Source organism: Tamandua tetradactyla, chromosome 1 (genome assembly GCF_023851605.1).
Source record: "Tamandua tetradactyla isolate mTamTet1 chromosome 1, mTamTet1.pri, whole genome shotgun sequence".
Lineage (NCBI taxonomy): Eukaryota > Metazoa > Chordata > Mammalia > Pilosa > Myrmecophagidae > Tamandua > Tamandua tetradactyla.
This window is the reverse complement of record NC_135327.1, coordinates 84,286,019-84,298,613: the sequence shown is the minus strand read 5'-3', so window position 1 is coordinate 84,298,613 and position 12,595 is coordinate 84,286,019. Positions and strand designations below refer to the sequence as shown.

Here is a 12,595-nt window from a genome sequence, read left to right as displayed (position 1 = left end):
ATTATTCATTACTAGGATACAAAAACACTACTGATTTTTGTGTACCCTGCCCCTGTATATTAGCTCTAGCAGCTTTGTTATGAAATTTTCTCTATATAAGATCATGCCATTTGCAAATAGGAAAGATTGTACTTCATCCTTTCCAATTTGGATTCCTTCCCTCCTCCCTGTCTCTCTTCCTGCCTCCCTCCCTCTCTTTTTCTTTCCAAATTGCTCTAGCTAGAACTTCCAACACAATGCTGAATAACAATGGTAACATTGGATATCCTTATCTTGTTCCTGATTTTAGAGTGAAAGCTTTCAGTCTTTTACCATTGAGTATGATATTAGCTGTGGGTTTTTCAGATGTGTCCTTCATCATTTGGGGGAAGTATTTTTATCAAGAAAGGATGCTGGATTTTGTCAAATGCCTTTTTTGCATCAGTTGAGATGATCATTTTTTAAAAATTGTTCTATTAATGTGGTGCATTACATTAATTATTTTCTTACTTGAACCACCCTTGCATACCTGTAATAAATCGTGTTTAATTCTTTTAATGTGCTATGGGATTTGGTTTGTTGGTATTTCATTCAGGGTTTTTGCATCTGTATTCATAAGCAACATTGGTCTGTAATTTTATTTTCTTACGGTAACTTTATCTGTCTTTGGTATTTGAGCCAGGGCCCTATAATGAGAGTGCAGGCCACCTCCACACCACATTGGGGAGGCACGGGGAAAGGCCAGCAAACATACCATGAATATCGCCTTCAATTTTTGAAGCTGTGTTTCCTTGATTTGGCACCCTCATCCAGTTACAGCCACCCTTTAACTGTTTAAGGCAGATGGCTTTGCTAATTTTTGCTAGTTTTTCAGAGATTCCCTGGGGGAACAGCACTCTGAAGTGCCTTATGCCACCATCTTTGTTGACTAGAATTTAATTCTATCATTTTTATTATTAGTAGTACTTCACCTCAGTTTTTTATTTGAATTGTCTCTTTATTTACTCAAATCCTTTAGTCTACTTTTGTGACTTTTCTAATTCTTTTAAAAATGTTTTTAAATAACATCTTTATCGAGATATAATTGACATACCACATAATTCATCCATGTAAAGTTTTAATTCTTAAATGCTTAGCAAGTCTATTCTCATTCATTTATTTATATATATTTTAAACACTTGCCACTTGGTCAGTAATACTGTCTTAGCTGTTGGAAATATAATACTGAAAAGCAATAAGAGCTACTACTGCACATGGCAAGACTAGAATTATAGTAGGCATTGCTAGTTTTCTGCAGTACTGAGTTCTCCTCCTTCCTCCATTTGGGCAAATGGAAGATTGTACTTTAAAGGCACTTTTCAGCCCTTTGCATTTGAATTATGCCATGTGATTAGTTCTGACCAGTGAATTGAAAGAAGAAGTATTGTGTGTCACTCCTCAACTAAAGTAACGCAAAGTCCATGTACAATTAGTATTCCAGTTTCTTTCCCCCTGCTCTGGTGACCAAGGAATGCTTGCATTCCAGTTGCTGCAAATACAGATTGTGTAGCCTCCCCAAACCTGACAAGTCATTGTAGAAGACTGGAGCTACACCTACTGATTTATTATGGACATACAACATGGGCAATAGATATATCCGTTGTGTTAAGCTGTTAGGGTTTTAAATTTAATTTGCTACACAGCATCACCCAGTTTATCCTGAATAATGTAGCAGTCTTACTCCAAAATATGCTTAAATAAACAGGCAAGTAGGGTAGAGTGGAAGGTGCTATGACAGGTTGTCATACAGGGTGAGCACGTAGGAGACTAGAAGGATAAGTAGGGAGTAGCTATGCAGACAGAAAGTTATGTCAAGCTTCCTGGAGGAAGTATTGTTGATACTGAAGATGAAAGGCTAAGTTTGAGTTAGCTAGTGATGCTTGCAGCAGAAACTAGATGACAAATTGAGGTGAGAGATTATCGACAATGAGATAGAGCAATCCATAGGTGAAGAAGTAAGTTTTGACAGATTATATTTAATTTTACTTGACGTTGAAAAAATCTGATCATGTGTGAATGCTGATGGGAAGGAAATGGTGGAGAAGGACCAGTTGTAGATGCAAGAAGAAAGGAAAAATAAGGATAGGCAATGGTCACAGAGAGCAAGGAAAAGATGCTTTCTGTAGCAGAGGTGTAGGATTGGCTAAAGAGGGGAAAAGATGAGATTTCTCTTCTATACAGGGGTTGAGTGCTGAGTAGATACACATTCAGGTTGTGGGTTTGGTGTCAGGAAGTTGAAGAGTTTCTATCTGGTGATGCCTGGTTTCTTTAAAAGTAAGGCACAATGTCAGCAGCTGTGAGGAGGGGAGCCAACCCTTCTTTGTATATAAGATCAGTCAAAGGCCAGTCCCTGTTCTTGTTCCATGTTTGATCTCTTGCCCACTTTCCCAAGGGCACCACACTTGCCAATGCCCCTTATTCTTTTTTTTTTTTTTTAATTTTTTTATTAATCAAAAAAAAGAAAAGAAATTAACACAACATTTAGAAATCATTCCATTCTACAAATGCACTCAGTAATTCTTAGTATCATCCCATAGATGTATGATCATCATTTCTTAGTACATTTGCATCGATTTAGGAAAAGAACTAGCAAAACAGCAGAAAAAAATATAGAATGTTAATATAGAGAAGAGAATTAAAATAATAATACTAATAATATATATATATATATATATATATATATAAAGGAAAAAGAAAAAAAACAAAAACAAAAGATACAAACACACAAACAAACAAACAAAAAAACATATTTCAGGTGCAGCTTCATTCAGTGTTCCAACATAGTTACATTACACTTAGGTATTATTGTGCTGTCCATTTTTGAGTTTTTGTATCTAGTCCTGTTGCACAGTCTGTATCCCTTCAGCTCCAATTACCCATTATCTTACCCTGTTTCTAACTCCTGCTGGTCTCTGTTACCAATGATATATTCCAAGCTGATTCTCAAATGTCGGTTCACATCAGTGGGACCTTACAGTATTTGTCCTTTAGTTTTGGGCTAGACTCACTCAGCATAATGTTCTCTAGGTCCATCCATGTTATTACATGCTTCATAAGTTTAGTCTGTCTTAAAGCTGCATAATATTCCATCGTAGGTATATGCCACAGTTTGTTTAGCCACTCGTCTGTTGATGAACATTTTGGCTGTTTCCATCTCTTTGCAATTGTAGATAATGCTGCTATAAACACTGGTGTGCAAATGTCTGTCTGTGTCTTTGCCCTTAAGTCCCTTGAGTAGATACTTAGCAGTGGTATTGCTGGGTCGTAATCCATTCTGCCATTCTATGTCTTTTGATTGGGAAATACAGTTCATTAACTTTTAGTATTATTACTGTTTGGATAATATTTTCCTCTACCATTTTGGCTTTTGTATTATATATATCATATCTGATTTTCCTTCTTTCTACACTTTACTCCATACCTCTCTCTTCTGTCTTTTCGTATCTGACTCTAGTGCTCCCTTTAGTATTTCTTGCAGAGCTGGTCTCTTGGTCACAAATTCTCTCAGTGACTTTTTGTCTATAAATGTTTTAATTTCTCCTTCATTTTTGAAGGACAATTTTGCTGGATATAGGAGTCTTGGTTGGCAGTTTTTCTCTTTTAGTAATTTAAATATATCATCCCACTGTCTTCTAGCTTCCATGGTTTCTGCTGAGAAATCTACACATAGTCTTATTGGGTTTCCCTTGTATGTGATGGATTGTTTTTCTCTTGCTGCTTTCAAGATCCTCTCTTTCTCTTTGACCTCTGACATTCTAACTAGTAAGTGTCTTGGAGAACGCCTATTTGGGTCTATTTTCTTTGGGGTGCGCTGCACTTCTTGGATCTGTAAATTTAGGTCTTTCATAAGAGTTGGGAAATTTTCAGTGATAATTTCTTCCATTAGTTTTTCTCCTCCTTTTCCCTTCTCTTCTCCTTCTGGGACACCCACAACACGTATATTTGTGCGCTTCATATTGTCATTCAGTTCCCTGATCCCCTGCTCAAGTTTTTCCATTCTTTTCCCTATAGTTTCTGTTTCTTTTTGGAATTCAGATGTTCCATCCTCCAGTTCACTAATTGTAGCTTCTGCCTCTTTAGATCTACCATTGTAGGTATCCATTGTTTTTTCCATTTTTTCTTCTTTGTCCTTCACTCCCATAAGTTCTGTGATTTGTTTTTTCAGATTTTCTATTTCTTCTTTTTGTTCAGCCCATGTCTTCTTCATGTCCTCCCTCAATTTATTGATTTGGTTTTTGAAGAATATTTCCATTTCTGTTCGTATATTCAGCATTAGTTGTCTCAGCTCCTGTATCTCATTTGAACTATTGGTTTGTTCCTTTGACTGGGCCATATCTTCAATTTTCCGAGCGTCATCCATTATTTTCTGCTGGTGTCTGCACATTTGATCAGATTTCCCTGGGTGTGTTACACAGCTGGTTGAAAGCTTTTTCTGTGAAATCTCTGGGCTCTGTTTTTCTTTTCCTGCCCAGTAGGTGGCGCTCGTGGCACTCGTCTGTCTGCACCGCAGTCGGCCCGGGAAACCGCGCGTGGAAGTGGGGGTCGCTGGCCGCCGCGGCTTGGGAGAGTGCCGGTCCTAATTGCCCAGCTGGCCCGAAACGCCAAGCGTGACGGGAGGGCCCCGCTATCCAACGTTCCCAGTCAGGCCGGTGAGCCACGTGCGTGGAGGGGACCCCAGTCGCCAGCCGCCCCGGCCGGGAAAACGCGCGCCCCTCGGGTAGCTCACCGCAGCAGATTCTCCCTGCCCGTTCAGCTGTTCCAGAATGGGGTACGCTGTCTTTTTGGTCTCTGTCGTGACTCCGGGAGCTGTTTCGTATTGTTTCTGTTTCTTTAGTTGCTTTTCTGGAGGAGGAACTAAGACCCGCGCGTCTTACTAAGCCGCCATCTTCTCCAATGCCCCTTATTCTTATGTATGATCACTTTCTCTAGCGCTGCTGGATTTTTTCTCTTAATGCAGAAACATTCCCCATTATATTAATAAGCGCAGTGGGTGAACTAAAAACTAAACCAGAGAACCTTCATTGGATCCCAGCACTGCCTCAGCTAATGCCCCATTTCTCTGATCCACTGCAATGGGAAACTTCAAGGAATTGTCTGTATTAAATTGGCTTCTTAACCTTCATCCTCTCCTTTCCCATTGGGCTTCTACCAGAAGTATTCTAGTCAAGATCGCCAGTGACCTCAAGATTGCCAAATCCAGGGTTTGAATGGCCAGCCCTTTGTTCTTGGCTTTCGATAGTATTCAGCACAGTTTCTGCATCTGTATCGGTCACCTTCATTTGGATTGCCACTGATACCCCATTTCTGGGAAGCAAATACATTGTTTCCATTTTTCTGAGAAGAGCAAATCTACCCACAACGAAGTTCCAAAGATACAACCTTCTAATCTTCATAATTTATTGAAATATTTTTCCAGATACAGTTTTTTCCTGTGAAGAATTTTGATAGTAGCTGTTAATAGAATAACATATTTCTTCTATATGCACAAATCTTATTAATAGTTGAGTTGACATTAATGTATTAATTAAAGAGGAAAGAAGCAAAATTAAAAATTGGTCATCAAATATTACTCTCTCATTGATCCATTGCTTGACTCTAGCCTTATATTTTTATCATTTTAGTTTTACTTTTGTTTACCACATTGTAGTAAGTGGTAACTCATTACTCTTTTCTTCCAACAAATTTTTGGCTGTTATTGACATTTTATTGTTCTGGATCACTTTGTGAAATTCCAAAATAAAGTACATATGGATTAATTAATTTAGGAAAAATTAACATCTTCATCAATTCTCATTTATATTCAAGAAATATGGTATACATCGATGCAGCTCATTGATTGTCTTTTGTTCATATATAAACTTTTTGGGGGAGGGCATGGGCGGGCTCTGGGAATCAAACCCAGGTCTCTGGCATGGCAGGCGAGAATTCTGTCACTGAGCCACCATTACTCTCCCTCATATGTAATATTTTTAAAATGTAGTTTATATCTTATTTTTTAGTTAAATAAGCTAACATATGCAAATACTTTGCTCTGTGCCTGATATTGTCTGCACGCAAAAAATAACATTTGTTTGTAGTTGTCGCTGCTGTTTTAGTGCACATATTTCTTTTTAGGATTATTGATAGTTCTTTTTTCCTATGGTTAATGACACCTTTTTTCTCCTAATTGTATTTTCTATATAAGTAAGATAGTTACTTCTGTATATTTTTTCTTACCTATTGACCACCATAATGAAGTACATCATTTCATTCTAAATATTTTACCTTTTAAAAATAGACTTGAATTTTCCAAATAGCTTTTGTGTGAGCATAATTTTATCCATTTCGTTCAATTTTATCTTTATGGATTGTTTAGAACTTCCAGAAAGATGCTAAATAATTTATAGTAGTTATTGTAACATCTTTCCTTTTTCTTCATCCTGACTACTATGAATACCTTTAGTGTAATTGATTTTGACATTGGTTTTTTATTTCAGGAAGACAGTTTTTATCATCTTAATGTAATATACTTCTATTCCTAACTTGCCACAAAGTGATACAAAAAGATTTTTAATTCAATTCAATGATTTTTAAATATATTTACCAAGATGCACTTAAGATAGTCTTTCTCTATTTGACCTATTGACCTTTGCTGTGACAGTAACAGATTTTCTAATGTTCAGCCATCCTTGGGTTTCTAGAATAGGTCATTTGGGCTGTTATTGACATTTTATTGGAGTTCATTTGCTAATAACTTCTTTAGTTCAAATATTATTTTTTAGTCTTTCCAAGATATTATTTTAGGATTATTCTAACTTTACTTTATGATGAACACATTGGAAAAATGCTATATTCCAGAGGAACATAACCTCATAAATTTATGGACAAAGTTACTCATACTGTCCCCCATTTGGGGGGATGGTTATTTATCTGTTCCAGATTTTAAAACTTCTTTTTTGAATCAATTTTGACAATTGGTGCTTGCCTTGAAATACTTTGCTTTCCTGACTTTTAAATGTACAAGCATAGGGTCTACATAGCATTACACCAAATTGTTTCAATGGTATGATTGGTTGTTAATCTCATTTCTCATTCACAATATGGTTATTTGTGTGTTATCAACTTTTGCTCTTTTAGATTTTCTGGAAGTTCATTGAAAAAAAACAGCAGTAGGATTCTTTTTAAAACACAATTAAATTGTGTTTCATAATTATGTTGTATTTTTATCTGTAACAATTCATTTTCTTATGTTATATTTCAATATTTATTCCTTTTATAACTTCTTGATTTGAATTTCCAACCATTTATTATAATTCTGTTATTTAATAAGAAAACATTCCTATGAGTGCTATTTTAGGTTTGGCATATGATTTTTAATATTCAGTGTTCTAATTATAGTTCAATTGGAAATTATTTTAATCTGAGAATCTTTTTGTATTAGTAGAGTATTTTAACTCATATAATTTTAATATTATAGCTGTTATTATTTCTGGCCTTCTTGGTTTCTTTGGTTTCCATATTTTGCTATAAAGACTAAGCATTTCTCACTTTGTATTTTGGAAGATAAATATCACATTTTTGATTCTACTTATGATTGCTTGTACTTTTTTAAAGTATTTTAAAACTTATCTTTGATTATTTTTTAAAATCAGGAGTGAATCATTAAGTTTTGAGCTTAGCACACTTCTATTTCTCTCCTCATTCTCAACTCCATCCCACTTCCAATTTCTTATGGAAATTATGCTCTCAGATATTGTTAATATTGAGGTTTTAGTACATAAATGGTAGTTATTAAGTTAACTTTTCAATATAATCCTTACATTGAGATACTATCTAACAATTACTATTTTTCTTGTAATCAGATTTATAACAGAGGTATTTAGATCTTTTTTCTTTCTATTAACTGTTGTTAGTGCTTCCCATAATCCTTAAAATGCCTATTAACTTCCCACTTTTTAATCACATCATTATATTTAGTTATCTGGAGAAAATATTTAAACAAATTTTCTAAAAAATATGCACCCAGATGTTGTGTTTTCTGTGTATTTGTGCATCTGAGAATGTATTCCTATTGCTACTATATATGAGAGAAATCTTGTCTGGCTGCACAATTTTTTTATAGTTCCCCGTTTCAAACCTGTAGACTTTGGTGCATTAAGTTTTGACCTTTCGTGTTGCAGAGGAAAAGTCTGCCATCAGCCCGGTTTTTGTTCCTTTGCAGATAATTGTTTTGTTCCTTTGCAGATAATTCTGTTTTTGTTGTTGTTTTGTTTTTTTTGCTTGGATACTTGTAGGAAATTTTCCGTATTTGTTCAGATTTTTTTCAAGACCATGTAGAAACATGAGAATAAACTGGTTTTTACACACTTATTTCATTACTAACCATCTTACTGAACAATTTGTCTGCAACCGATGAGAGAGAAGATAGCAAGATATTCAGGATGTTAAAGTATGATTTTTATGGACCAGGTTATTCCATGAAACTTTCTTTAATCTCCTAAATTTCTTTGTCTAGAACCAGCAATTCTCTGTATCTCCAGACCTGTCACTGAATATTTGCGTCAGGTGGCATCATGGGAGTACTTGAGATGGTGTCTGAAAATCCTCATGCATACTGTTGTATCTTAGTTTGCTAGGTCCACTGGAACAAAGTACCTTGAACTGGGATGGCTTAAAACCACAATTATTTATGATCTCATAGTTGTAGAGGCTAGAAGACTGAAATCAAAGTGTCAGCATGGCCATGCTCCCTCTGAAACCTGTAGGGGGAAATCTTCCCTCACCTCTTCCTAGCTCCTGGTGGTTTGTTAGCATTTCTTGACTTGCAGCTATAGCACTTCAGTCTCTGCCTCTATCATCATATGGCCATCTTCTCCGTGTCTGTCTCTTCCCCTTCTTGTAAGAACATCAGTCATATTGGATTAGAGCCCCACCCTTCTCCTGTGCGACTTGTCTTAATTCAATTAATCCCATCAGCAAGGATCCTATTTCCAAGTAAGGTCACCTTCTAAGGTTCTGGAGACTAGAGTATTAGCGTATCTTTGGGTGGGTGGGTGGGGCACAATTCAATCCATAATGCTGTGCAAATAACATAAAGCACATTGTTTTATCTATCACAGAATTTAAAGTGGAACTTAATCTTCTAGTTGTAAGGTCAAGGAAACTCAACTCCATCTTACAAAATGTGGTACTCCCAAAGCCCTTTTCAATTTAGCAGTTGTATACTGAGGTCCTCCTGTATGCCTTGGACAGTTTATAATTCTTGTGACCACCTAACTAAGGAAGTACAAAGAGGGAAGACATTTTCAAGGAAAGTGCAACTATCTACTCCTCTATTAAGTCTAGTTCTAGTGCTGACCCAATGATACTACCCTTTATCTGTTCACATTAGCTTAGTTTAATGCAGATTTACCTTCCCTGAATATTTGTCCTCAGCTTTTACCATGTCATTGCAGGAAGCCACCATGTGCCAACTATTTGAGGAGTAGTTGTCAGTTTTAAACTGCTGTCACTAGGTACCCCCAAATGAGAAATGTTTTTTTAAAAATTCCATAGTGCAAAAAAAAATTTTTTTAAATCCCACTTCAGTCTCTTGCAAGAATTAATATTACTCACCTTTTAAAATTTCAATGACTAGATTTCCGGAGCCTGCCCATGCAAAAAAAATTTCAATAACTATATAAACATTCTGGTTTTTGTTCTTTTTCTTGTCTATAAGGTAGTTCTGAAGAAAAAAAATGTATTGCTTAAACAATTCTAACATGCACAGATACTTTGTTGTACTTTTTCCTTACAATTTGATTTTTTCTACTTTATTGAAAGTTGCATGTCCAGTGGAGGAGAGGTGATGCATCCTTCAGGATATACTGTTGGCCTTACTTAGAGGCTGAGTGCTGCCAGGGCTTGGAAGCAACGTTTTTGCTTTCGTGTAACCTTTTCTGTTGCAAGATGGCAGCCCCAGAGATCACATCCCCCAGATGTTCACAAGCAGGGAGCAGAAGGTGGTGCAGGGCAGAGAGCTTCTCCCTGGGTGCCTCGTTAGAAGCTTCCCCAGCACATTTCCTTCATATCTCATGGACCCATTATGGGTCCATATTGCCTTCTGAACAAGGAAGCGTGGGGAAGCGAGTAATGGATCTTTTAGGATTTGTAATGGGAAGCAGGCAAGAGAGAAGGCTATTGGGAAATGTTTTTGGGTATCCAGTTAACTCACATCACCTCAAGTCTGGCAAATAAAATAAGAGATATTGAATATAAAAGTTATTTATAAACACTTGCATAATTGTGTTGGTTGGTTATTTAGGTTACTGGCTGTACACACACACAAGTATCTGTTGGTAAATGATCTCTTCAGATGTGTGTAAATTGTGTGTGTGTGTATATATTTATATATATGTGATTCTTATATGACACACAATTAGAAATAGGATTATAATTTTATATGTTAAGAGTATTTTCACCTTAAATTAAAACCTAATCTGATAATTTTTGCAAACTATTTCATGTGAGAATAAATGTATTATACAGTCTCATAATATATATGTATTGTGCGCGTTAACGACAACCTGGCAGTTTGAAACTTATGCTACTCTTTTTATTTAGAGGATTTTTTTTGTTTTGTTTTGTTTAGAGGATGTTTTGAAAGCTATTCAAGATGAAGGCTTTAAAATACTGATGCAGCAACAAATAGTATTATCAGAAGAAGAAGCAAAAACGCTTTGCAAGGAATATGAACAGGATGACGATTTTGAGCAAATTATACAGAACATGACCAGGTAGTGTTCAGGTTTAGAAAGCCCAGTCTACTTTATTTCTCAAATTTAAATCTTTTAACCCTGCTTTTGGTTCAAGTGGCCAAACTTCTCAGTCGTGTAAACATGTGCAGAGTCCTCTTCTTTACCAGCCCTACCCAGCTCCTGATCTTCTGCTCAGCCGGCTGGCTTCTCCAGGGCTCCTGGGATGGTGCTGGAGCAATGAGAAGTCCAAGTACCTGGAGTCCAGTTGAGCCGGATGCCAGAAAGTCAGCATGTACATGTTATAAAGTCCAAGCAGAAAAATTACTTACTTTCAAGGATTGTGATAATTCTAAAGATCACTAGTCCTAAGTGAGGAACAAGATATTAGAAATCTGTCTGGTTTCTAGAGGAGTAACTGAAATAGCAGCTGAGGTAGAAATCCAGACAGGCATAGAAATTGGCAGGAGCAAGGGAAGAAGTGGGAACCACTCTATCAGAACCAAGACCCTTCTTTTCTCTAACTTTCCTTGCTGCCTCCTTTTTATAAATATGCTCTTGAAAGTGTATCCTGGAAGTTAATTTCAGACTCCTGATAAAAGGATTAGATGACATGTTTTTAGTCAATTTAGCAACTTATATTTGGGTTCCTTATATGTAATTAGTTACTGAGTCATACTTTTTAAACCTTTTCTCTTCTCTCACAGCAACCCATCACTAGTTCTTGCTTTATTAGGAAACAATGGTCTGACCCGCTGGAAACAGTTACTGGGACCAAACTATGTTGAAGATGCCAAAAGATATCTTCCAGAGAGGTAAGATTTCTATCATGGGTCACCCCCATTTTCCATGGGATATATTTTAATTTCTTTTGAGATATGGAGTACAGGAACCACAGCTCTAGTCCAGAGGAGTGTCTCAGTAGAGCTAATTCTTCTCGGAAAAATCTGACCTACCTGTGATTGGAAGTCCACCCCAGGGCATGCCTACAGATGACCAAGGTTTTTCAAAAAAAGGTGGTGGCATACTTGGTTTGGGGCTGGAAAGTCAGTGAGGGAATACCTAGTCAAAGGGCTAATTCTTGGAAGAAATATTGATTGCGCTAGAGAAATTCCTTTGAGAAGGGTGATGATGGCAGCTACATGTCCTTCAGTTGATCATAAAATTTCAAGATAATGGTGACTAACTGAATTTTTAGTCTATTGTTTTGTGAGAACATTTACTAAGATAGTTTTTGCATGAATCTTAGAAATTGACTAAACTTTGTAAGCAACTCAGTGCATCGCCTATTACCTGACACACAGGAGACACTCTAAGTAGTTTTTTATCTAAAACTGTTTGACTTGGTGTCATTTGGAGGATGAGAATAGTGTTTCATACATCTTTATACCTGCCAGCTAGCTGATGAAATGCAAACTGAATCGAAGTTTGCTTAAATTCTTTGTGCTGGTTTCAGGTTAGAATTCAATTTGGGGAATAAAGCCTCTCCTTTCAAGTACACAAGAATGAAAATACTCTGTATTTTCATTGTTCAGTTTGCTGTATTTCAATATTCAGTTTGCTATATATGCAATATACCGGAAGCAGAATGGCTTTTTAAAAAGGGAATTTAATAAATTGCCAGTTCTAAGGCCGAGAAAATGTCCCAATTAAACCAGTCTATAGAAATGTCCAATCACAGGCATCCAGGGAAAGAAACCTTGGTTCAAGAAGGCCGATGAAGTTCAGGGTTTCTCTCTCAAGTGAGAAGGGCACATGGCAAACACAGTCAGAGTTTCTCTCTCATCTGGAAAGGCACATGGTGAACACGGTCAGGGTTCCTCTCTCATCTGGAAGGACACATGGCGAACACAGCATCATCTGCT

At 36.6% G+C, this 12,595-nt stretch overlaps 1 protein-coding gene across 7 annotated transcripts in view; it reads left to right on the top strand.

Annotated features, from left to right (window-relative positions):
* NME8 (NME/NM23 family member 8) overlaps positions 1–12,595 on the top strand; it is an 80,687-nt gene that overhangs the window by 47,626 nt on the left and 20,466 nt on the right. For all 7 annotated transcript variants that reach the window (XM_077119613.1, XM_077119592.1, XM_077119574.1 and 4 more), the window contains 2 exons: positions 10,628–10,772; positions 11,438–11,545. In XM_077119613.1, coding sequence (XP_076975728.1) covers positions 10,628–10,772; positions 11,438–11,545 — 253 coding nt within the window. The remainder of the gene's footprint in view (positions 1–10,627; positions 10,773–11,437; positions 11,546–12,595) is intronic.